The sequence below is a fragment of the Haemorhous mexicanus genome, chromosome 13 (assembly GCF_027477595.1).
Source record: "Haemorhous mexicanus isolate bHaeMex1 chromosome 13, bHaeMex1.pri, whole genome shotgun sequence".
In the NCBI taxonomy this organism is placed as follows: domain Eukaryota; kingdom Metazoa; phylum Chordata; class Aves; order Passeriformes; family Fringillidae; genus Haemorhous; species Haemorhous mexicanus.
This window is the reverse complement of record NC_082353.1, coordinates 7,983,415-8,010,372: the sequence shown is the minus strand read 5'-3', so window position 1 is coordinate 8,010,372 and position 26,958 is coordinate 7,983,415. Positions and strand designations below refer to the sequence as shown.

At 41.2% G+C, this 26,958-nt stretch overlaps 1 protein-coding gene across 1 annotated transcript in view; it reads right to left on the bottom strand.

Annotated features, from left to right (window-relative positions):
- LOC132333282 (thrombospondin type-1 domain-containing protein 4-like) overlaps positions 1 to 26,958 on the bottom strand; it is a 111,221-nt gene that overhangs the window by 58,401 nt on the left and 25,862 nt on the right. The window contains exons 4-5 of the mRNA XM_059858223.1: positions 14,132 to 14,550; positions 3,991 to 4,402 (exon numbers count right to left, since the gene is read on the bottom strand). Coding sequence (XP_059714206.1) covers positions 3,991 to 4,402; positions 14,132 to 14,550 — 831 coding nt within the window. The remainder of the gene's footprint in view (positions 1 to 3,990; positions 4,403 to 14,131; positions 14,551 to 26,958) is intronic.

Here is a 26,958-nt window from a genome sequence, read left to right as displayed (position 1 = left end):
CACATGCATATAATTCCTTCTCCTTTAATGCAGGGGCAAATAAGGGAGATTTACTCACCACTTCCCTATTTCTGAAGGAATTGAGACTATATTGGAAGAATCCTGGTGTATTGCAGGTAGCTTATGGTTTCAGTTAGATCAGCCAGAGCTGTTTGTGAGGTAAGGAGAGATGTTTGCTGCCTGTTTCCTGCCAAAGAGGGTGACAGGCAGCTGTGTGTTCTGAGGTGAGCTTGTATGCAAGGTGCTGAACAGGGGAAGCCACTTATGAAATAAGAAAATAGGTTTAACGACCTGCAGGAACACTTGAACAAATACAAGCACTTCCAAGGCTCTCCCTAACCAAACCTCACAAGTTTACCTTTAATGAATCAACCTGTCAGTCATGTGAAATGAGTTCAGCTATCAATGAAAAAACAATAAATGTACAATAATGAGGAAATGACCTAATGGACCAAGGCAGATTAACTTAATTTGTTATTAATTAGTTGCCCTCAGGAGAAACTGTAGAGGGAGTGGCCAAACACCAGGATAAGGGTTAACAGAAAACTTCAAATAAATGAGATTTTCAGTTTTGGTATGCTCCAGGAAGAATCAAAGAAAAGAAAGAAATAAAAATATACTGTTCTGTGCTTGCTGGCAAGACCACTGGTACATGTCGCTGCTGATAAATTAAATTAAAGCCCGCGTGCAGAAGCATTTAATCAGGAAGAACAAGCAAACAAAGTGAAACACTATCAGCCTTGTTTTGTACTCATCCTGGCCTTATACTAAAACTGTTCTTAGCAACTTCTTTTTTATAATTACATTAATTACCACATTCTGGGGAGCAAAATAACCCTGAATAGCAATTACAGCCACTCCAAGGGTAACAGAAACATTACTAAATAAAGAATATCATTATGTAGAGTTCTATGCCTACGAGAAGCTACTTCAGCTACAATTTCTCTTTGCTGTTAAGTCTCCTGTACTACAGATTTCTTTATAATTGTATTTATACAAGCAACACAATGGCAAAGAGGCAGCAGCAATGTGCTCATCTACATTTTCTCTTCATCTGTTGAATTACTCTGTTTAAATAACAGATTCTAAAACTAACATGAAAATATTTTCACTCCTGTTCTCTTCTATCAAAAGAAATCAGCCAATGGCCAAACCACTCACCGTGCTGGCCTGCACACCAACCACTGCCCGTTCACAAGCTCACTGCCCTCTACTCTCCAGCCACTTGCCATTCTCAACAAACACCTTCTACAAACCTTCCTTCTCCATACCCTGGCAATCTCAGATTGCTTCTTTCTTCCACCTCATTTATAACTTCCTCATCTCTTACCCCTTGCCCTCTTAAAAGACCTTTTCCTGGAAACAATTTTGTCACATTAAGTCAGGCAGAATACCGTCCAACTTTGTGCACTGATGTGTGAGGGATGAAATAAAGACTGGGACATTTGTGTATCGCTTGGACACAGTGAGCAAATTTAGCTCAGAAAACTTTCCAAATTAATGCCCATGCACTAAGGTCATTTCCCATTTCCTTCAAAAAACAGAAAGTGTTTTTTTGAAAGAGGAATTTGTCCCAGAGACTATTCTCAGAGGCTCAAATTAGCCGTTCATGTTTTCCATTCCAGACAAATACACTAAAGCTTTCTTGACATTAGGTCTTTTCAATCAACTGCTCCAGTCTCAATCAATGGACTTTATTCATAAAGAAAGCAAGAGTCATAACTAAGAAGCAAAAAGAAACTCATCTGATTTGTTTAGATTATGTTTTTCTTGTTCCATTGTTCCATATTCCACTAACCAAATCAGGTTTCTAGGAGGCAGAAGAATCAGATGTTCACCCATCCAAAAAAAATATGGCCTGTCATGTCAACTTATCCAGACTTCTCCTGAATATTCTGCTTCTAATATCCAAATACAGACTTCTGCATCTTTGCAACACTAAGTTAGACCAGCAGAATAAATAAGAACAACATACTAGAAAGACATACTTTGGGAAATACTAAAAGGGCACAGGCAGAAACTGGAAATTTTAGCAGGATGAAAACCACTAATGGGGACAAAGAACAAAACCTCACTTGCCTCCCACATACAATGGGAGACTGCCCGGAGCATGGAGCTACACCCAGAAAAACATTCTGAACCAAATAATAACAGATTAAGTTTTATTTAAAAATTAACACAGAACAGATTTTCGCTCCAATAAATCAGGAAGTTAAAATCAAAGCACGTAGAACTGAATGCTGGTAAAAGTATCATCTGAAACAGAATGCACAGAGCACCACAGAAAGGCTCTGGAGTGGTCCAGGCTACTGGGAGCTGTCTCTAAATGCTGTTTAGAACATGACTAGCACTCACAAAGGGATAACCTCATCTTATGGGATTGAGAAGTAGACAGCCTTCATAACATGGCCCATCCAAGCTCCATTTTTCAGTTTCTTGCATGGAAAAACATTAGGCTTGTCAGTGACTGTGGTGGTTTCACCCTGGCTGGGTGACAGATACCCACTAAAGCCTGACCCAAGTGAACAGGGAATGGAAAATATAACAAAGGGTTAATGGGTTGAGATAAGGATCAGGAGAGATTACACACCCATTACTGTCATGGGCAGAACAAACCTGACTTGGGGAAATTGACTGAATTTATTACCAATCAAAATCAGAGCATGAAGTAAAACAAATCTTAACAAGACCTTCCCCCTAGCCCTCCCTTCCTCCCAGCTCTACCTCTTTCCCTCAGTGGTGCAGGGAGACAGAATGGGGGTTATGGTCAGTTCAGCACAGAGATTATGGTCAATTCATTACAGGTTGTTTCTGCTGCTGATCAGGAGTAAGAGTCCCTCCCCTGCTGCAGCACGGGGTCCCTCCCATGAGAGTTCTCCACAAACTCCTCCAATGTGAGCACTTCCCAAGGGCTACAGCTCTTCATTAACTGCTCCTTTGCGGGTCCCCACAGGGTCACAAGTCCTGCCATCAAACCTGCTCCAGTGTGGGCTCCTCTCTGTCCATAGGTCTGCAGGGCCCTGGCAGGACCTGCTTCAGCACAGGCATTCCATGGGGTGCCAGCCTCCTCAGGGCACCACCTGCTCCAGTGCCCTCCATGGGCTGCAGGGCCAGGGCAGCTGCACTGTGGGCTGCCCCACAGGCTGCAGGGGAATCTCACCTCCAGGGCCTGGAGCACCTCCTGCCCCTCTTTCTCTACTGACCTTGGCCTCTGCAGGGCTGCTCCTCTCACACATTCTCACTCTGCTCTCCTCTGGCTACCTCACACCTGCACAACAGCTTTTTCCCTTCACAAGTACAGTGTCACAGGGATGGTACTGCCATCTCTGATGGGCTTGGCCTTGGCCAGCAGTGCCTCCATCCTGGCTGGCATTGGATTTCCTGTCAGGGAAGCATGGGGAAGCTTCTGGCAGCTCCTCGTGGAAGCCACACCTGCAGCCCCCCACTCCTCCCCTCTACCAAAACCTGGCCACACAAACCCAACATGCTCCACTCCTCACCACTGTCAATCACATACTTAAGAATTACCATGAAAATCCCCATTCATTACACAAAAATCAAAATAACATCACAACATTGAATGAAAGTGGAAAATTTACACTAAATTTGTTCCCCTGTCCCACAATTACAACTAAAATTTTCCACCATTATTGCATTCTCTGACATTGTTCAGCCCATGTTTGTCCCTCTCTCAATTACTATACTTATCTCAAATTCCTTCATGCTCCTGGGTTTCATCAAATTAGAACTCTACATATTGGTAGATGAAGTGACTGATTAAAGCCCTTGAAGGTACAGTATTAGGTAAATGTAATATTATATTATAGCTCTACTTTCAGTATTCCCCAAGACACTCTAAAATAAGTTCACAAAAATAATCATTAAATTAATTTTTTTAAAAATTTCAACTTGATGATTAGGTGACTATTTTGCATACTAGGGAAAACCAACAGCTGTCCAACACACGAAACAGAGGAAAAGCAGACTTACATTTGTGTTGCAGAGTTTGTATTGCTTGTAGGCACCAATGCAGACGATGGCTGCAGCCCTCTGGGGCTGGGGCTGGCCCTGCAGGGCCTGAGGGCCGGAGTCGCCGCCGTGGAACAGGCTCTGAGACACAGGGAACGAAGGGGACTGATAAACCGAGGGCCCCAGGACTTGGTGTCCTGCCTGAGGCCCCCCTGGCTCTTGGTAAAGGTTGCCATGCTGCAGGGAAGGAGCAGCAGCCTGGCTGTAGGGGCTCACGAGGCTCGGGCTCTGGTGGTACAGGTGGCTCCTTGACGACTGTCGCTGCCGCCGCAGCTTCTGAGGCTGCTGGCCAGTGTCAGTTTGTAAAGGCAAAATGTATGGCACCTTCCCATAGCCATACTTTCCTGGACCAATAGGATTTCTGTTTCTGCTTCTAAAAACAGAGAAAGAGAGAGAAAACAGTTACTGACTCCATAAGCAAAGGAGCAGTTAGGTATTTACAGGACTTATAATAAATATGAACAAGATGTAGTCTAGCTTGATGTATCTCAGAAGGCCTAACAAGTAAGTTGGCAAAAAAACATTTCTTCCAGTTCAGAGCAATGAGTGAATACAGCCATTCTGGGTGACATTTGCAGCTCAGGAAGGGAGACACCATTAAAGAAAAATAATTTTCTTTCTGTACATAAAATACATTTATGTTTTTAATATATATGCAAAACAGACTTGAACTCCAGTGAAAACCAGAGATTATAAATTTACATACTTATTTTCTAGAAACAGAAGTGCTACAGATGTCAGACAGCCACCAGATCAAAGGGACCTTTCTTTGGGTTTGTTTTTATTTGGGTTTGTTTTCTTCCCAAGTCTTATATTCTCCCAGGACTCTTGCTAGCTGGGAACCCTGAAAGTCATTTACCTCCCATTCCAGCCCTGTGGCCACCTGGGGCTTTTAATCAATCTTACTGGCTCAAGATGTGTGAACCAGAGTGCTGATTTGCCCTGGCAGATAAGCAACCAGCACTCTTGAACTGTTTATCCCTGTTAATCTGCTCTGGGACCATGACAGTCATTGTTGAGGGAAGCCTTTGGTAGTTACAGCAGAAAGAGCAGTATAATGGATTTTGGTATTAAGGGAGGGAAAGAAAAGCCTCCCTTAACTATACAGAAGAGGAAAGAAAGAGAACCCCTAAGCCTTGTCCTACTTAGCCAGACCTAAACAAGAGTGAGATTAACAAAATTAGTTTTTCTGTTGCTCCCTAGACTGAAGAAGAGCAAGACAGAATAAGAGGAAAGCAAGTATTCAACAATAATTGCAGTCAACTAGGATAAAAAAGGGGGGGGGGGAAATGCCACTAAGAATGGAGTTACCATCTAAAGATAAATTACTCCTTAACAGAAAAATATTTGTAGAAAAGCATTACGTAATTCCTGTCAGCCTACAGCCAGCAGACATCTCTGATCTACTGTGTTCATCTCAAGAAGAGGTATAACAGCTGTTTAATGCAGACCTGACAATCTCCTTTCTTTGGGCATAATTCTCATAAACACATTCACCTCTTTGATTGCTCAGACAAATCTCTTTAGCACTTTGATAACAAAAATGATGGGCCCCTTTAAACTTAAGCCAACCTAAATATATTCTTTATTTCAAATAATAAATTTGCCCAGACAAGTAAGAAAATCAGGTTGTGTGCTATTAATGTAAGGGTTGTAGCAAACATCATGATGATGATGATGATGTAGCATTCTTACTGTTCTAACTGTTAACAGTTTCAGTCATGCTGAGATGTCAGCTGTGAATAACAGAAACTGGGCCCTCTTAGCACATTTGCAAGGTCAGAAAGGCATTTGGTTGTCATAGCTTTTTCTAATTTTAGCCATAAGCAAACGTGTGCCTTGGCCAATCAGTGCATTATCACTGCCTCACAGACTTCATGCTCAGAACAGTGCTTTGAACCTCAAGTGGTCTTCAAGACTCAAGCACTTTTAGAGCTGGTGGGCTGGTTATTTATATTGAGTAGAAACCCTCTTTGAACTAAGGATATACAGTGTCTTTAAAATACACAGGTAAGATTGGAAATTTCCTGGGCCTCCACATCTTCTCTTAAGTACTCTTTACACAGCCTTTCTCCAACATACCTTTTTCATTTTTTCCCTCTTTCCATCACTTCCTCTCTCCTTACATTTCTCCCAGTGCCTCTAAATGAAAGTTCTCTGGCTTACTTCCAGCTGAAGCATAACTTGTTTTCTTTCTCTTCTGATGTCAGGCAGAATAAAGAATGTATTTCCATGAGCTTTTCAGCATTTCATTTCTCTTATCTCCTAGCATCAAAGTACTTCTCTTGTAAATGAAAAATTGCAAGGGTGAACATTAGCAAAACCACTCATTTATGACAACTAGGAAGACTTGTACAAGTGCTGGAAAGTTTCCTTACAATGAACCCAAAGAGGCTTCTGATTTTTGATTCACAACCTTTCACTGCTTCTGAAGAAATAATGCAATGTTTTGGAAAGGTAACAACCTTCAGCCACCAGTTTCACCAGGGATAAGGAGAAAAAAAACTGCATAGGAATTACAGATTTTTTTTTCCCCCCCGGATTTTCTCTTGTCTATTGGCAGAAATAATTCCACAAGCAGAGGGAGATGGTTTTCTTCCCTGTATTCCAGTCACAACAATCACACTAATGAGAGACCACAGATTCTCAGATAGAGTAAAAACAACACCTAGACCTTTCTTTTAATTTTGTGTAGAGTTTGGTCAAGTTTGAAGCTTTTTTTCAAAATCTTCAAAGGCTTCCTTTACCAGGAGTCCTGCCCTGGAATGAACATTAAAGTCCTCTAACATGCTAAGGAAACCCCTGTCCTCAGTGAGCCTGGTCCAGCTGCACTTCTGGGTGCCCAGGGCCCAGCATTTTCCAGGTTCATGCAGGTTCTCCTCACTTGGGAATTCAGCAGCTGCCTGTAATCCAATCTCTGAAGTGCTGCTGGCTGTGCTTGTGCCCTATCAGCACAGCAACAACCCAGAGCTAGCACCTACTCAAACTGAACTCAACACTGACCTATCAGCAGAAACAGAGGTTTCATGTGCAAGATGAAAGTGGAAGAAAAGAGAGAAGACAGGTTACCAACTTTATACTTTATTTCCCAAAAAACAGCCCACACTATTTATCACTGCAAAAATCTTTTAAACTATACTGATTTGTGCTTTGGTGTTGCTGTTATTAATTTCCATTTTAAAAAATGCTCTAAAACTGCAATTCTTTGATTTTGGCTAGAGAATTACTTCTGAAGGAGCTGAGTCCTCTTAGATCCCAATCAAAGCTCTTTGCTTAAATTTAAGCCCTTCTACTCATCATGGTTTTAACAAAACTGCATTTTAGTAAGGAAAATTGTCTATAACTGAATCAATTACATACATTAACTTAATTAAATCTATTTCTGTGGAGAAGTATGCCAATATTTAGCCTAATACTTGAGATCATAGCAAATTATCTGTTTTGCAGTACTACATTGCTGTAATTAATTCATAGGTTTTAAAGGACACTACCCCCATCTACTCATAGTTCAAGTATTTCGTACAGAATTGCTTTGATTCTTTTTCTGAAGAACTGAAAGTTACTTATTAGCTATTCCTGTCAGCAATGAAGCTATTGAAATTTTACTCAAATTTTTAAAATGTAATTGAGAAAATAAAGGGAGATGGAAAAGTCCTTGGAGACACAAAATGTCAAATTGGAAAAAACCTGGTCCTAATTCTCTAAGTTTCTGTTAACAGGATCACTATGGGCATATATTTTTAATGTACATTTTTATTACTTTTTTTATTACTAGATAATATTCTTAAAATAATTTCAGACATGCACTTTTAATCCATGGCATTTCCTCCATAATTCAAAACTGTGACTGGCCTACAATTGTCCAAGTCAATCATTTACTTTCCAGCCCTCCTACTGCTTTTAATTTTCTTTCATGCTTTATACATTATTAGGCACACAGTTAACAAGGTATACTTTAAAAAGATTCCACCATAAATTTTTTTCCCCTTAAGTCACAAAATAAACTGTCTTATACTGTTCATAACTGTTAGTGAGTTTATGCCTCACAGGGTTTTAGCAGATTCTTTGACAGGAATAATTTTTAACAAAAATGACTGATCTACTGGATCTGGGAACATGTTTCCATCTACTCAAGAAGGAGAGCTCCCAGCAGTCAGGTCCATTCCTATCAAAAGCCACCGTGCACTGCCACTCCCACTGCACCACAGCCTGTGCTGCTCTGCATTCCACGGACTCACTCTGCACCAGCTCAAAACCAACCTGGAGAAAATCACAAACATGAATGAAAGAAGGGAGCCCTGCGACTGTTTCGTGTTACAAAATGCATGCCTGTCTGCTCACTGATCTAGAAACTGGCCTTACAGCAGCGAGAAACCCCTCTGTGAAATGTTTGGTCACAAGAGCTCAGGCAGCCTTCTGAGAGAGCATTACCCACTGCAAAGCAGGGCAAAGGACACTGACCTGGGCCACTCTCCAGCACATTGCTCCCTTCACCAGCACCAACCTGTGCCACTCTCCAGCACATTGCTCCCTTGAGAACACCAACCTGGGCCACTCTCCAGCACCTTGTTCCCTTCAGATCACCAACCTGTGCCACACTCCAGCATGTTGTTCCCTTCAGAACACCAACCCGTGCCACTCTCCAGCATGTTGCTTCCTTCACCATCACACTGCAGGGCAGGCTGTCATTGCATCTCACTATTGGCATTTTCATAAACTAAAGCAAGGGAACTAACTGCCTTTTTTACATTCATGGTAACTTTGGTGACCACACCATGATTTGTGGATATGCACTGCTTCCCATGTATCACACATAAGAGTATTAAAATCATTGTGAGCATATTTGTCCTAAAAAGTTCAACTGCTAGAATTCACAGAGTAACCAACAAGGCCTAAAATGTGTTTCTTCTGAAAAAGAATGAATTATACCACATCACACCCCAAAAAACTCTAATTTCTATATCATATTAGGAGGAAAAGATATTTCCATTTTTCTGAGACAGAAAAATTAAACAATAAGGTCGCTAAATAAACTGTCTCTTGGGAACAGGTTTAATTAATGGGATGTGGACTATCTTAAATAAAATCTTTCATCCTCAGAGATCAGCACTGATAACCCAGTTCAGCATAGCTGCAATATGCCCAGTACAATAACTTGGTATATTTGCTTTTACTGATCTCTCAGCAAGTGCTGTATAACCTCATTTATGTGACTTTCAACACTGAGATAGGATTTCAAAATTCAAACCCAAATACTTCAATCCTCTTTTTCAATAATACCTCTGATCCCAGGCAATTCTTAGCCTCTTCTTTAAGATTTGATTGAATAATGCAACCATGCAGTTGGCAAGTAAACTAGCAGAAATTTAATGCAAGTACCCTCACAAGTCTGCTGAGATGCCTTACCTCCTTATGTATGGGAGGTTTGGCTGTTTCTAGCCCTCACTGATGGGGCAATAATTCAGTGGTACCTGACTAAACAGCAGCAGGGCTCTCACTTCCCCTCCTTCAGTGAGCCCAGCTCAGGAAGGGATGAAATGTTCAGTATTAAGAATAAGAGAGCTTAAGTGGTTTGCAATTATTGTACTGTGTGAGGGGGTTATTTCTGGCTATCCCACTCAAAGCATGCTTGCAGTAGCATAATAAAAATTGATATTGATTTGGCAATAATGACACCTAGAGCATGTCATGGGGATTAATACCCAGATGAGCGGTATGACAGCAAAAAGTCAACCTGAGGCCTCAGCCATCCCAACTATCTACTCATTTTGTGAAGAAACACCTCATTTGGCCATTATTGCCACTAGATCCTGTCCGGAATTTTATTTGGAAGGAAAATAAACACCTTCCTCACATGGCTTTAAATCCCCCAAGTGCTACCAACATGAATTCTTTGATTACCACTCCTACCTACTCTTAGATCTTCCTGGAAAATGTATCCTTACAAAGGGATCCAATCATTCTCTCTCTCTCTTCCTTCTGATCACATACCAACCCACAATAAACTTTTAGAACCATAGTGGGCTTGGGGTAAAACCCATCACATTTACATTCTATGAGAGAACTAATGAAAGGAGGGGTGGCCAAGTACTTGAGTTGGGTTTCATTCCAGATCCTAAGAAAAGCAAACACTCATGCCAATAAATACAAAGCCTCACAACCTGAGAAAATAATACCTTCTTGAACCTGAAGGTCCAGCAATCACACATTTTTCCACCTCTAAGAACCAGAGCTGACTAGAACAGGTCACAGAAATTGCATCACAACACTGTGGCTACTGGTCAAGGAAATAACAACAGAATTGTCCTTTGAAAAGTTAACTGTAGACCTGCCAAGAGAGTGATCTACATTTGCCTGGTCAGAGCATCTGTGAGAGGGGGCAAAAGAAATACTTTCAGAAAGGAAATTCTGGTATGACATTAAATGATGCACTCTTCCTTTCCATTGCTGAAAGGCCCAGAAATGCAGACTGACCCCATACAGGGTACAGAGCAGCACAGCAGACTTGCACATCAGCTGCTGGCAGCAGAATGAAGACCCAGAGCTACAGCCATGGGAGAAGTCAATAATTTTGGGATTATTTCGTCAGTGCAAATTTTTCCTCTCACTCTTCTTCCAAAGACATAAGAAATGCTTTAGGGAAGCCCTTTCCTTATTAACAGACTTCTTAAACTTGCACTATTTATGCAAGAATGCTTTAGCTATTTCATTATTCTGGTGATAATTCTAGGTTTTTTTCTTTCTGCTCCTATGACCCCAGATACAAAGCATATATCATGCTCACACAAGAGGACACTGAGGTTTGCTGCTCTGCCACCAAAGCCTACATGAAGCAAAAGTGAAAGTGGCAGCTGGGAACATCCTACACTCAACACATTGGTGAGGAATTGTGCTTCTGTCTTCTCCATCACCAAAATAGACAATTGGAAATGCAACATTTAAGAAGTACTAAAACCTAGTCCATTAATAGTATTTCCTTTCAAGATGTGTTTTCTCTCTTAAAACATCTTATCTTTCTGCATGTCCTAATTACTTTCCCATACGTGCCTCTCAATAAAGCTGTCTAAACACTTTAATATTTTTTCACCATCTCCTCTTTCCTGTTTGTCCTTAGTGTGTGTGTGCTTCATGCACTTTAGCTAGGTGGAAAATAACAAACCAAGTCTGTGCTACAGGGAACTCAGCTCTTCAAAGCTGGGGAGGGCTCCCTGCCTCTGCCAGTGGACAACCAGCGATTGTAACTGACACATTTCAATTTCAGTAATTTTTAATTACTGCACTGAGTTAAACAGGGGAGCACTGAAATTTTTTAAACCAGGCTTCTAATTGTATGTACTTCAAATCTCACTCAGCCTGAACTTCTCATGCAGCCCTGGTTTCTAATGCCTAACTAAAGTAAATTTCAAAAGCTGAAAATGTGAATACCCTCTTCAAAGACAAGGTTTAGCAAGTTTTATGACATACAAGTTCTATTTTGGATTTTGCTAAAAAATCCCTAATCAGTTCTCTGTCAGCTGCTTGGAAGCAGGCAGAGAACACTTCCTCTTGCTGGTAAGTGATACAAACACACTGGGCTGCTGTATAGGGCTGCTATTGCTGTTGAAAATCTTTGCCTTGGAAGCCATCCAATTTCATTCTACCATGTTATCAATGTGAGCTTATCTCAGTCACAGATGTCCATTCCTCTCTTATTGTTTTATGGAAGTCAGCTAAAATTACAGCTTTTATATAAAGTCCAGTACAGTAAATAGAAATACCCCGGAAAGTTTCCACTGACTGTACAAATTGTGAAAACACAAGTGTTGTTTAACAGCCTGACATCAATTTGTAGTATCATCCTTCTAGTGAAGACTAAACTGTTCTACAGTATAAAAATCATGTGCAGAGTAACTCACATTTTGAAATCCATTTTCCACATACCTGATAGGAACAGTAATCTCCTTTGTAAAGAAAGTTTTCACTCTGGATTTTGTAAATCAAGGAAAACTATTAGGTTTGTCATTCATATGATTCCATTTTCAAATAACATTTTTTTGTTCTCATTCTGTTTTTACAGTCACCACCAAGGAATCTGAAAGTTATGCAATACAACAGGCTTTAAAGCCACCAGGGACCTCCTAACACAAGATGGAAATAACTTATTATGCAAGTAAGATTAAAACACTGACCTTGAATCCAGTCTTTTGCCAAGGGGCAGAGCGTGTGGGGGTGGAAAATCAACTGTGGTACAGAAGCTTGCACTGGTCTTAGGAAAGCACACGAATTTTCAAAAGCAAACACCTCCATCATACAGGAAAGTGAGCATTTTAATATTTCATATGGCAAGGCCTCTCTTAGGCAGTAACACAGCTTCAGCTCTGCACACAGGATCATGCTCCAGCCAATCCTGCAGTGACTGCTCCAAGCCCTTCCAGCCTGTGCTGGCCTGCAGAGGCCACCAGGGCAGCAGGGACAGCCCGTGGGGATGCAAGCCCAGCAGAGGCAGTGGGGCTGTGCAGAGCCAGCTGGGATTCCCTGGGAGACAGAGGTGCCAAGGGCCAGAGCAAAGAGCCTTTGGATGGCTTTGTGCTGACAGTTCAAGGCCAGGCTCCCAGTGCCAGCAATAACCCAGCCATGCACCACAACCCGGGGCTGTCACACTGCACAGCCCAGAACAGAGGTGCATTATAGCCAATTATTAAGTAGGAAAACAGAAAGAAGGAAATATGACTTTTGCCTCAATGCACTCATGTTAACACTACTAATCCTGTCTCTGGCACTCCCTGAGCCTCTGAGAGACCATCAGCACTACAGTGACTTTATATTCAGCAGGTCTGGGCTATCATTTGCAGGGGTTTGACAGAAAGACAAAGCAGTGACAAAGGAAACCAGCAACACCAGAGAAGACCAACATCTGAACAGCTGGTCCCAATTTCTGAAACTCTTGCTGCATTGAGACAGGCAGGAGCTTTACAGGTTAATTCTATTTTCAAGTACTCTTTCCTATGGACAGAGTTTCTTGCAGGGGTTGAGAATGTCTTTATCAGCAGCAACAGAGACCTACTGTCTTAGTCCAGCCAGGCTGGAATACTGCCTCAAGGTAATCTTCTTTCTTATGCTGTTAAGGACAGCAAAATATCTTTTAAAAGGGAATTAAAATTGACTGCTTCACTAGGAATCTTAAAGATGCAGATGATATGAAGGCAGGTTTCTTTGGTTATGTTTGCAGGGGGAAACTGGGGTGTTTTCTGTTTTGTTTGGTTTGGGTGTTTTTGTCAGCTACCCCAAAAATCTTCTCTGCATGAATCTCCCAGAAGAGAGCTGAGAGGGGAAGAACCAGGGGGAATACATATACAGAAGAAAGACAAGAGAACAGACATTTAAGAAGTGCTCCATCTCAGGGGATCTCCATGCCTGTTCTGCTCAGTCTCCAGACTGGAAAACGCATCTATTTTCCTTTCACACATATGTAAAAAAAAATCTGATAGACAGACATGTAAGTGGATAAAGAAGTGTTTCTCCAGAAGCGGGAAAATTAATTTGAATTACTTGTAACATCACAGCTTCCCCCAGCCTCAAAGACTGTTACTGTGAAATTAATAAAAACATTTACAGTGTTTAAAATATTCTACGTATTAAACAACCAGGAAATTTCGCTAAAAGAGGTGGTAGGAAGAAAAAAAGAAAAAAGAAAACAAAAACGCAACAAATAGAAATACAAAACTAGAGTCTTGAGTAGAACTAAAGTCAACAGATGGGTGACCATCCTTTATGAAAAATGTTAATTTTTTTTCAACCAGTTAATATCAGACTGGCTGCTGAAGTTAAGAATAAAATTATAGGAGAGTTATTTGTTCTGATTTTTAATGGAAATGTCAAATGAAGAGCAGCAGAAAAGGAAAAACCTCTCAATAAATCACAACGCTAATCTTAAAGGGAAGTGAGATAATCTGAGTAATTACATCTGCCCTCGGACATCACGTAAGTAGTCAAGGGAGGGCCTGGAAGGCAGTAAGGCAGTAACCGTGGCAGAAGTCGTTCTCAGTCTCTAACAACTGCCCTGTAAGTGTGAGAAGGCCCAGGTGCCCTGCCATAGCCGGGGGAAGCCGCGGCCAGCCCGTACCTGCTGTCGGGCCTGGCGCTGTGCCGCGGGCCCTGCGAGTGCCGGCTGCCCCTCAGCGCCGCCCGGCCGCCCTGGCCGCTGCTGTTCCGCGGCGCGGCCCACGGCTGCTCCTCGTTGCGGTGCAGCGGCACGGAGGTGCGGATGGCGGAGATGACGTGCCCGGGGTAGGCGGACAGCGAGTCCTCGTGGTGGGCGCCCGGGTGGGCCAGGGCGCGGTCGGAGGCCGGGAAGTGGCGGCCCGGGCGGCGGTAGCCGCGCTCCCGGTAATAGGCGGGCAGGCAGGGCCGTGTCTGCTCCATGACGCCGCCGCTGCAGCTCCGCGAGCAGGCGGACCAGGGGCCCCAGCTGCCCCACAGCCCCGGCACTCCGCCGCCGCCGTCCTCGGCGCCATCGCCGTGCTCCTCTATCCTCTGCGGAACCTGCGGACACAACGACAGCCTTAGAACCGGAATGCAGCTGGAGTAAGAGGGGAGCACGAACACCTGGGTGTTCAGCCGCTCGTCCGCCATCACAAGAGAAATGGAATGGCGAAGGAAGTAACTGGTGCTATTCCCTGCCTGCCAAAGGACTGCCAGTATAGGAGGAGGTCTCCTATAGCCATCAGCTACTGGGACAAAAAGTTTGGGGTTGGTTGTTTTGCGTTTTGTGGTGGGGTTTTTTTGTTTGGTTGGTTTATTGGGTTGGGTTTTTTTTTGGTTTTTCTTCTGGACTATCTGCATAGAAATAGATTTTCTTTGTTCTCAGCAATGGAAAAATTGCATGATGCAAAGCTTGGAAATGTGTTATAATATTACCAAAAGCAGGAAATAAGGTCATTTTTGGTAATGAAATTGGGTTAACAGACACTCACTGCTCTGCTGCACTCTGACACTTCAACAATGGAGAGTGCTGGTGGTTGCAGTAATATTTCAGGAACTCCCATCTAATGTGGAACTTTTTACAAAGGCAATGATGTAAGAGGACAGGTTGACTTCCAACCAACCCAAATCCTGCTGGAGTTAACTCTTATATTACCACTCTTGCCCCAGTCCCCGCTTCAGAATGATCCACTCAATCCTACATTCAGAGAAATCTCAATAAAAGATGGGATAAATTGTTGGTTTGGAGTTCAGTGCCACTTAGTCCATACTCACCATTCAGCAGCACAAGGCAAGTGAAGGAAACAACCCCAAAGGTAAAGAATCCTTCTCATGAAGGAAGCTAGGAAGGATTAGGAAGGGCAGGGTCTCTCCACAAGGAGAGTTAACCCCTCAAGCCAAATGTTTTAAACAACCTGACCTTGTGATTGGAAAGGTAGCAGCACAGCCAGAAAGTTACAATGACCCATCCCCATCTCCAAGGTTTGCTCACCTTAGCACTAGGTAGAGTCAGGATTTCTCAGTGTTTTGCACTAGCAAAGTACTCAAACTTGCAGTTTTTCTCTTGCTTCTCTTGAACAAGTAGTTGAGTCACAAGTTTCTAAACCAGGTTCCCAATATCTGATTCTCACAGTTATTAATATGCAGAACATTCTTTTAAATGAGCATCCTTTAAGCAGTTTAATACTCTGAACAAGTTTTGTACCAGCAAGCACACACATGCATCAGTTCAGCTGGGAGACAAGAAAAGGCACTGTCCACAAGCATGTGTGCCATACCTCTCCAGCCCTGTTCTAGTGCAGCTACCCCAAAATGAGCTTTGGAAAGCCAGCCTTGTCTGTCACTTCTCCCCCTTCACAGCATGAGAACCTAAACCCATAACTTCCCTTAACAATTTTGCCTCAAACATGATTGTATAGCAGCACAAGGTTACCATCTGCACGCTGGGTTTCTCCTCACAGGCACCATGCTGTGGTGACTGAGCTGTGCCCCAGTGTGCCAGGGAGCACACACTCCTCATCAGCTGCCTGCAGACAGGCCAGGCTGCTCCGCAGACATGGCCTGAACACAGCATTACAATACAACAAGCAAGCCAGCACAGGGTTTGTGCTGCTGCTGGGTAATAGTAAGTTGTGGTCTACATAATCTAAAACATTTCCCCCCTCTGAGGTTGCTCTCACACTTTCATCACCAACCACAGAAAAAACTGCATTTAATTATAACTTCTGATTAATAAAAAGCATTTGCATTAGTGTGATATGTTACCCATTTCTCCCATGTCATTTGAAAACAGGAGCAGATGTCTCTGTATTTAATGTCTTTTTTCCTGTGCATGCCCCATTTGGCATCAGCCTTTAAAATCCAATAGCCTGTACAACCTAATACCACATAATGTCAAACTTAGAACACGCAGCAAGGTCCTCCTGGCTGCTACATTTGCTTCCATATCCAATAACAGAACCACTGGCTCACACTTTGACCAGCTAAACAATCTATTCTTCAGTTTGTGATTTTTCCAGTGAATATTCACTGCCCATACTTACACTATGCATTAATGTGCTCTACCTCAGACATAAAATGGTACTGACTACACACAGAGACACTCTTCTGGTCTGAACTCAGTCTGCAGTAAAATTTTCTTACTGTAAAACTAATAGTCCTTTGTTATCAGACCAGCTTTCACTTGTTTGGGCTACTTAATAATTTCTACAATGGTTCAGTACACCTGGTTTTTTTAAATGCCAAAGACACTCATGCAGGCAACAACTAAAAACTATGACCTGCAAGCAATTCAAGTTCTCTCTAACTTAAATGTACCATTTTGCAGAAATAGAAACTGAATAGTGAAAAGTGTCAGCCTGCAGACAGAACCTACAGACAGAACCTTCCAGCTGCCAAACGTCATTGCAGCAAGAATTGGTTCAGATAAAATGATGCTTCATATGACTGAAGGCAATGTAAAGTAATTTCATACCCCCTAATTTTCATAGTGAAAGAGTTGTAGACACAGCACAAGAAGGTTTAATCCAGCGAGTTAAGGAAGAACATAAAAATAAAACTTTTTTTTTAAGTAGCATCATAATGTCTTATACTGATAGACAAATTCATCAGTACTGCTTAGTTGTAAGATAATATTTTGAGATGGGAATTTTCAGTAGCAAATCAGGTTATGAACTTTTATTTTCTTACTTTTCTTACTGATTTCTTAGTTTGAGTAAGATATGGGCTACAGATGGATCTTCAGGGGAGATGATGTGATTGATGGCATAATCTACTCAGTGAATTCTGCTATGAAAGACTCTATAAACTGAAGTGCTTAGTTTAGGGAAGGAAAAACAGAGTGGACAATAATGACACTTCCAAACAGTTTACATAAATAAATACAAAGATCTGTTACTTTTCTCTTTGCAGCAAACTGTTCTTGTTTATAGCCAACACATGAATAACCATTCAGATTTAAATTTAATCAAAGGTGGTCCCAATTAAAGGAGGAAAACTACTTAGAAAGAAGGTGAACAAAGCCCAGGAACAAACTGAGGAGATCCTGGCAGCACTGAGACCAATCCTAAAGCTCAACCAGGAAAACGAGGTGTTACTGACCCTTCCCCAGGGCAGAGGAGCTGAATTACAGCACTCACAGGCCAGTTCCCCTCCTTTGATCCTGTGATTTACAGGTAACTTAGTAGCCAAGAAGAAATTCTGCCACAGCTCTGTGATATAGCCAAGAAATTACAGGATTCAGCTGAAGTATTTCAGAACACCTCAGACATACCACATACTCAGATCTCTGACATTAGGTCCCTCCTTCTCTTGTTTAACAGCTACCCATTAAAAGCACACTTTCTGAAAGGAAGAGTCTGAGCCTGCATTGGGGAATAAGTGAAATGCAAACTGAACTTTTCTTGCCAAATTAAGTCATGAGAGTAAATTCTTCAAAAGAATCACATAGATAGAGATCAACCACCCCATTTAATCTACTTTCCCATAGTTCCTGAGTGATTCCTTCTCTAGGTGACCTAGACTCATTCTAACTATAAGTGCTCCACCAAGATTTTTATTTCCTGCAAGTTAATCACAACCAAATATTTTGCTCTACAAACTCAATTTCTTTCTCCCCTTTAATTTCCCCCTTTCTCTCCTACACATTTTTCAGTTATTTTAAGGCAAGGCCTGGAAGTGGACACAATACTGTTCACTATATGCAGCTGTACAATAAATAATGTAAAGAAAAGACAAGTTTCAGGTGTGCTGCAATTTCTACAACTGCACCAACTCCTACTAATCTGCTATCAAAGATTCCTTACATGAGACATTTTCTTCATAATGACTGTTACACACCAAATATCTTCCAACCTGCCACCTTTTGACCAGTGAGTGGCAAATGGAATTGAAGCTGGATTTTCAGAAGGGTACTTTCAGGGTCACCCCTTCCTTTACTCACCAGTACCCTGCATCCCTTTCTGTTCTCCTTCCTCAGTTTTCTTGTATTTTGTCACCTTTGTACACAGGAGCTGCATTACATATGAGTTCTATTCTAAAAGAGTTTGTTGGGTTTTTTCCTAAAATCCTATGGAATTAAACATACTACCAGCAGGCTGACATAGATGACATTTTAAATAGAAAACTAGTCTATCTTTAATTCATGTAATTCACCAATCACTCTGATCCCGAGTCAAAAATTCAGCAAAAGTAGGAATACACAAGGTATAGAAATTCAATGCCAATTTCTCATACTGTATCTGTCAAAATTCAGAAATAAGATCCACATCTCAGGATTTCAGCAGCATTTGTTGAAACTGTACTATGCAAGAATGTCCCTGAAGAGGAAGCGTCACTTGAACTGAAAGCCACAACTATTTAAAATGTAACTTCTTGTGCAGGGAGACAATGGCAGACAATGCTGTACTGATCTGACAAACCCTAATTTTAAATACTTCATCCTGTTAAACTATAGCTTAAATGCAAATGAACTGCTCAGAAAAGTGGGGGGGAAGGCTTAGATCAGAGGCCCATTTAACTCACTACTGTGTTTCTGACTGAGTGGAAGAAGCAAAACTTTAGGAAACAGGGTAAGAACCAGGATATATTTCAAGATATCCAGGGACCTTCTGCTTACAGCTAATCAGTAATTTAAGGGCCTCCTTCAGCCAAGCACCATGTTGCCATTGTTCTTCATAACCACTACTAGACTTTTTCTACATGAACACAATTAATACATTTTTGAGCATATTTTTAATCTAGCCTTCCAAAAGATTGTACATTTACATTGAAAAAGTGCTTCTCTTTGCTCTGGTCATACATGCAGCCTGACCATTTCACTTGGTCTCCCAGATTTTTCTTAGTGACAAATGAGGAATGATCATTCTGCATTCTCCTTCACCACGCTAAGATGTATGATTTGCAATTGCTAACACAGTCCAGTTCCAGGATCTGTTTCTGAAATTCAGCAGTCCTAATCTGTTCAGTTTCTTTTTGTAAGGAATTCCTCATCCTCAGCACCTTTTCCACTCCTACATTCTTGCACGGGTGTGCAGTGCTGCATACCATACTCCAAATATGAATTAATGATGGAATTTCACAGTAATAATGATTATAATGCTTGGTGACAGTATATACCTTTTAGCCAGCTACATAATTAAAATGTTGTTGCTTTAGCCAGTGTTACTAAGTATTCTGTAGATATTAAGCATGCTATAGCAATCCAAATTCAAAACTGAAAATATATACAAGACAATGGCAAGCTTTAAACCTGGAAATATCTAAACCAAGTCAGACATTCCTGGTATTTCTTACCATTTCTGTTTAGATACAATAATGTTATTAGATTTCACAGATTTAATTTTTAACATATTATCCAGTAATCTTTTTTTTTCTGGGTGAATGCCCAGAATGGAAATGGACTCATGAACAAGTTAACTACATCATATTCCTAAATATACATCTGAAAGGGATATATCAGGCATAAATATATTTTTCTCAAAGCTTTATGGTATTACTTTCACCTAAAGGCAAAGAAATTGTATCCAGAAGAACATTTTATCACCTGCTCAGAAAAATGTTACCAGTGGTATTCACTGAGCTAACCCATATTCATATACTGGATGCAAAGTGGAATTAACAGAAGCCAGCATGTCTTACTTTCAGCTGCTACTACCCTCTTTGTCCTGTGCTTCCCAGAGCAAAGAGCCCCTGTAAATTCTGTTAATATTCCCCAAAACCCTTCAGGCTTTAGGTGTTGGTTCACTGTGCCTTCCATGGTCCTTCTCATTACCCCACACATGATAATCCATGCTATGACACCAAACTGTCCCCATTGTTAGTAAAGGGGTATCAAGGCACTTGGAAAACATGACTCCTCATTGATTCCATTACTCCAGGGTTGCACTTCCTTCACCTTACAGTTCTGACTAATTAAATGTTACACTAGGGCACAGCCTGTCACAAAGGATATGCAGCTTTTACCACAGCCATGCTCAGACTGACTGAGGATTCAAAACACCAGTACAATAGTGTACAGGTACCCTTTAAAATGCATAGGTCATACTTGGGATGAGGTGAACACAGCATTCTTCATGAACACTCACCTGTTGTGAATGTAATTGATCAATGATCAAGCCACACAGTAAGAGCTGGACTTCGCCCTCTTAAAATTCCAAGAGTATAAAAACAAAACCAGTCAGACTCCCAGAAATGAGACCTGAATTGCTGCTCAAGGCAGAGCCAAATTTTGAATGGGCTGAGGAAATGTTAGTTTTGTTTTAGAACCTGCTCAAGTGTAACATTATTGTGTTTCCCTGCCAGTGTTGTAAACACATCTATGGAACTCCTTTAATTCTATCACCAGTCTAAGCATCTTAAAGGAATATTCTTCCAGCATTGGCTCAGCTGATTTCCAATAAAGTCCATACCTATACAGCTATGACAATTTCCCAGCAGCAAGTCCATGTTATATATGTTCATTTGAAACAACTGTATATTTTATCCCTCTTATAAGAAACATGTGGGACATTGGTGGTATGATAAAAAACAATTTACCAAGCCCCCCCTCCCTGCAAAACTTGCAGATAACTTCTCTCAAGGCTAGCAGAAAAACGGAGCAGAGGCCAACCAAAACATCATGACACAATGTGTACATGTCTGCCTGGTTCATGTGCTCAGCCATTTTAATCCTTCAGTGCATTTTGGAAGCCTTTAATCAGAGAAGTAGTAAACCATTTGTATTTTACAGTACGTGGTAAGTGTAAATATTACCAGCTTAAATGATTTGGGTTTCCGTTCTTTGTATAAAATCTCTGTCTGAACATCTGTGCCTGTGAAGATTAAAGGGCTGAAAAGCCTGGAAATAGAAGACCTTTGTATTCACAAATCACTGAAGGGAGTTACAATGCCTGGACAGCTTAACTGCCCCTTCAACCAACTCTGACCACATCTGAAGAAACCTTAACATTATTTGAATAGCCTAGAAAGTAAACAGCTCTGAAAAAGGTTCAGAGTAGGTTTTGTGCCAACAAAGCTTGAAGCTTTCCCCAAGTTTGGCTAATATTTTCACACTAAGACCACCTCCATTGCACCCTGGGAGATTAGTGTTTTAAGGAAGAGGTCTCTTTCCACTCTTCTGTGAGACCATTAAGTGCTTTCAACAGACAGCTCAGTCCTGACCTCACTTCTACCACTTCTGCACAACCATTCCTTATCCATGGTAGGATTGCTTTTCATTTACAGTAAGGTAAAGATGATAGCAATCAGGCCCTCACTTTATCACAAATAAATAAATAATTAGGTTTTTTTTTTTTTTTAAAGTATTCCCTCACCATTTGTGGCCTAGGTCACTAAGCTTATACTACCCTTGGCCTCCTCCAGGTCAGCCTTCTACAGCTGTGACAAGGTTGTTGCCATTCCATTTCTTTCTACACTTAGAAAAATTCTTTGGGATCCACGTGTGGTAGAAAAACACATTTTATTTATTCTGTAAATGATCTAACACCTCTCCAGATCTCTTGGTGAGTCATCCACCCATCACTCCAGAAGCAGAGAGGACAAGCTGTCATAAAATAGAAAGCAACATTCCCTAACAGAAGAATTCATCTGTGAATCCAAAAGGCTTCTCATCTTTATCACCACTCTTACCCAAAGCTCGAACAGAACTAGTATGCAGACCTGCTCTGAAAGAAGATGAGAAACTTATATATGACTCTGTAAGCTCACCTGCACTGGAATCTAACTTGAACTGTGATATTTTCATATTTTCTTCCAGAAAAACACAGAACTCCTGCTCTGAGCTTAAAGAAGTCAGTATTTTTTAATTTAAAAATAAAAATAAAAGTTCAGAGGTCCATGATAAAGCGGGTTAAAAACAACAGAAATATTGGCCTTGATTTTTCAAAGAGTATATTCACATAAAATTATGTATCCTTATCCTGTCTCCTTTCCCCAAACAAAGATGAATTTTATTTCCTAACCACTTTAATCCACAACATCAAGGACAGGGAATTAGTAACAACACAGAGATAGTAAGAAAATTCTTGCAGCTGTTGTTCTAAGTATTCTGTTGTACTAAAAGGCTCATTTTAAAGGAAAAGTCCCGTCGTGGTCTAAATCACACCTCCTGTTTGCTAAGGATTATTGCAATGAGAATGGCAACATCATTAGCTAGAAAGACTCTATTTTACCAAAGGTTATGAAAGGAGCAGATGTATATCTGTACACTTAAAGGCAAGCAGATATACTGACCAGTGAAAAACTGCCAGAGAACTATGGACTCCCTCGCAGCTGGAAGTGTTTCACACGAGTGATGTGGATGAAAATACAATAATAAAGGACAGCAGTTATCCTGTAAACAAAAATATCACCAGAAAAGAAGGGGTGACACCTGTCCCCTGCAAAGGAACAGCAGCTGTGCAAATCCACAGTGACTCAGCCTCTGCAGTGCAATCCAGCTCAGTTGCACAGCCCAGCCAGCAGACCCCAGTGCCTTTGCTGTGGCTCTGTTAGCAAGAGCTGAGTTCCAGCTCAGCAAATCCTGACAACTTACACACTTGGGTCACTGCTGACTGTGGGGCAGAGCTTCACCCTGCCTGGACTGCAAGGAAGAACACAGGCCTCCCTCCCAACCTCTGCTTTGGAGCTAATTTAAAGGCAAGGTGGTGGCCAGCTGTGGTGGAGGTCCCAGGGTGCTCCTTATAACTGTTAGGCTTTAGTCCTGGTGCCTGGCCAAAAGCCAAGCTTAGATATCAACTACTTTGTCTTTCTCCAGTTTCCTCCAAGGAAGGATAGAGGAGACTTACTTCATGCTTCACATTGCCCTCTCTTACAGTGTGTTCAAGTAGCTGAACTGCTCAAACTGCTCACCATGACCAAATGAGAGATCTTGGCCACCTTTTCCTTCCCCCCGTTCCAGTCTTTTCCCTCAGCTCTTGTTTCTGATCCTGGATGCTGTTCCTTATTTCTCTTGACTTAGCAGTGATGACCCCTCCACAAGGGTATTTGAATCCAACACAAGAGAGAGGGGAAAAAACAGCCAAAAAAACCAAAGCCAACAAACCCCAAAACACATTAATCTCAAAATTCTGTGAGGAGTATAGTCACATCCACTTGATAAATAGTTGCTTTTCATAGAAACATTGTGTGTCTGACAGAGATAATATCAAATTTATTTCTTCTTTAATTTTGAGCCAGCAGAAAGAAATTACACTAAGCCCAAAGAAGCTCAAAATTCTTTAACAGTATTGTACTACCCCAATGAAGAACTTGTAAAAATAAGTCCTGACACTGCTTCCATACAATAAAAATCAGTTTATTAAGACACTGAACTCAATACTCACCTGTTGTCTTAAATAGCACGAGTTCTAACATCACTATAGTGCAAGGATTTCATATTCCCAGAGCTCCATACCTCCTCACTGCTCCTCCCAAGCAGCTCCTCTAAGCACTGACTGCTCCTGGTCCTTGCAGCAGCCATCTGACTCCAGATCCCACCAATCCACTCTTTTATACCACTTGTGCTCACTGGCTACAGGTGTGGCCTGTTCAGATCAGGCCTGCTTCTACTCTTCAGTAATTGGTCCAGCTGCAACTCATTGGGGATAAGATTACCTTCTATAGCACCTTCATTTACCCATACTGGATCCCCCAACACTCATCTACAACTGAGTGAAAAAAAAGATATGCATAACTTCAAAGCAATTTCTGTTGCTTCAACTTTCCTATTTAGTGCCATAACAGAAGCAAGATGTAAAATCAAAGCAATATTCATGTCAGAAATTTCATTTGGACAGACTTTGCTACTATTTCCATTACCAGTTTTGCTAAAATGAATAAGGCATAAATATAACTACAGCTTACTTTCTTAACACAGAAACATATGATTAGTCAAAAATCCACCCCAGGAGTGACTTCTGGAAAATTGGGAATACAGACTTCAATGGTTGTCCAGGAGAAGGACTGTTTATAGTTTAACCTTCAGTTCATCACAGTAAGACACTTATCAGATAAGGTTAAATTTCAATAAAATAAGCACAGGGAGAGAGAACAGAGAGCTTGACTGCATCATGAGCAGCAGCAGGGCTGTTCACATGTCCAGTACTGAGGATAAGGCAAGTAAATTGTTCAAATAATAAGAAAGATTTCAGTTATCCAGCTGCAGAGACCTTGGCTGATTTTAAAAGGCAAGTGGCAATTATTTTGTTTCACATATGGTTTCCTTCTTTTATCCTGTTATTGATGAATATTTTGGCCTTACAGAGTACACTTTATATTAGAAATTAAATACTATGCATGATGAATAAATAAGTTAGAGTATTAAAAAAAGCTCCAAGAGACTTCCAGCCAACACTGCAACTCCTGTCTTCAGCAAAAACCCATTAAAGTATTTTGCATAAGAATATTTATTTCTATCTAATGAACACACCACATTTAATGTATTTACATTACTGTACAAACCTGTGCCATTTACAGAGATAGGAGTAACAAAGTAGTGACCTAAACTCAGATGTAGGAACATGTAAAGTTGGGGTTTGTTTTCAGTTTTTGTGCACTTCTGACAGCAGAGACAGTGCTGATTAAAGTAAAGAAGCTCAAAAGCTATTTCCATATAAATCTCAGGTAGCCATGTATTTCTGGAACTAGAAAGTCTGTATTGGTCAATTCTGACTTTATATGTCTGACAAGCTTCCAAGACTTCCACTCAAAAATAATAAAGTCTAAAAGCAGAAAACATTGCCCAGTCAAACCCTTTCCCAGTTGGTTTTGTCATTTCCCCAAGTCTTAATTCCAATATGTGCACTTCTGTGCTATGGAAGTAATTTGGCTCATTCTTCTAGCTATCCGTCTCATGCTGTTATGCCAGAAACAGATTTTTGTGTGTGCATCTGAGGAAGCAACCTGCTAAATCATGCTTAGCTTAATGCAAAGTAAACACACAGTAAGAACTGGTGTATGGTCTAATGTTTCAGTAGACTTCAGCTCTAGTTATTTGATTCCCCATACTGTACCCTTCGAGTGTGTTTTTGAAAGTCAGCAAACACCACTTTCATTATTCACTGTTTTGTAAAAATTGTTCATCAGATCCCTCATCCTCCTTCTCTCCCTTTTATTTTTTCTGCACAACTGACATCCTCTTACACAGAAAGAACCTGCCAAACAGCAGAGACATCCGCCCAGAAATACACAGGAGATGTCAGCAAATATATGTTGGGGTTACTGCAAGAAAAGAATAGAAAGAACCTCCAGAGCTACAAACCTGAGAACTCACACTCAGAAACCTATATCTGACCTGGCCTTCAGAGTTACTAACAGCCCCTCTTGCATGGAGCTTATAGATAGGGCAGAAGGTTTGTGAAAAGTGTAATAAATACAGAGTTCCAGCCTAAACACAGTTTGGCATGAATAGACTCCTCTCCCTTAGGGTAAGAGCTGAGAATGACAGCCAGCCTTGGGGCCCATGGGAGATTGTCACTAGGAAACTTGTGCCTTGTTCTCAGTAAAAGGGATGTCTCCAAGGTGGTTACCATGCCCTCAAGTCCCTTTAACTAGTATAGAACACACTCCAGACCCGTGGCATTTCTCATTCAATTGAAAACAAAGAATCTGATTTTATCTAAATTAATTCCGGGGCTTCCCAGAATGAAGCAATTGTTTCTCTGAGTTACTCCATTTTAGTTAGTAGATTTATTCCCCCTAAGGCCATTTGGAAGCTGGACTGAAGCATCTCTCCACTGTCAGTGGTACAAAAGAATGTCTAATCAGACAGAGTACTGAAACCAGAGCAGCAGCTGTGGCCATCTCAACTGCACAACAAAAGAGAAGAGATGTAAGATAGGCAAAAATACTAAGTTGTCCTGCAGTTTAGAGCAGAGCCCTTGGACAGCTGGCTGCAGACTGGACTGGGCCAGTTTCACACCCCAGGTTACTGACCTCATTTAACTTGTCTTACAAACAAGGCTGCACAAGGAGTTAACAGGACTTCTGGGTTCTTCTGGAACTCTGACCATCACACAGCTTCAGGTTTCTAGTCCATACCTATGAGGCTATTGTCCAAATAACTTTTTACCCTAAAGACAGTGGGACATGCACATAAAAAAAAGCAAACCCTGCAAACTTGCCTTCTATCCCCCTTTAACAGTATAGTTTAAAAAAAATACACATCTCAGATTATTATTTAAATCTATAGTAAAAAGCAAAATTATTTTTAAACAGGTTATTTGATACCTTCAATGATTATTTGGCTGTGTTTGAATACCAATAGATATGAGATACCCATTGATATTAAGATATGAGAACAACATTGAAGTGCATGTGGTGAGAGTGTGAAGACAGAATAACATTCAAGGGGTCTTGCCTCAGGTCTGTGGCAGAATCAGCAACACCTGCACACTGTTCCTGATAAACATTTGTCCAACACATTCCCAGAGACTTACATCATGGAAATTCTAAATATCATTCAATCAATATAATCTTCTTTATATCCTTACC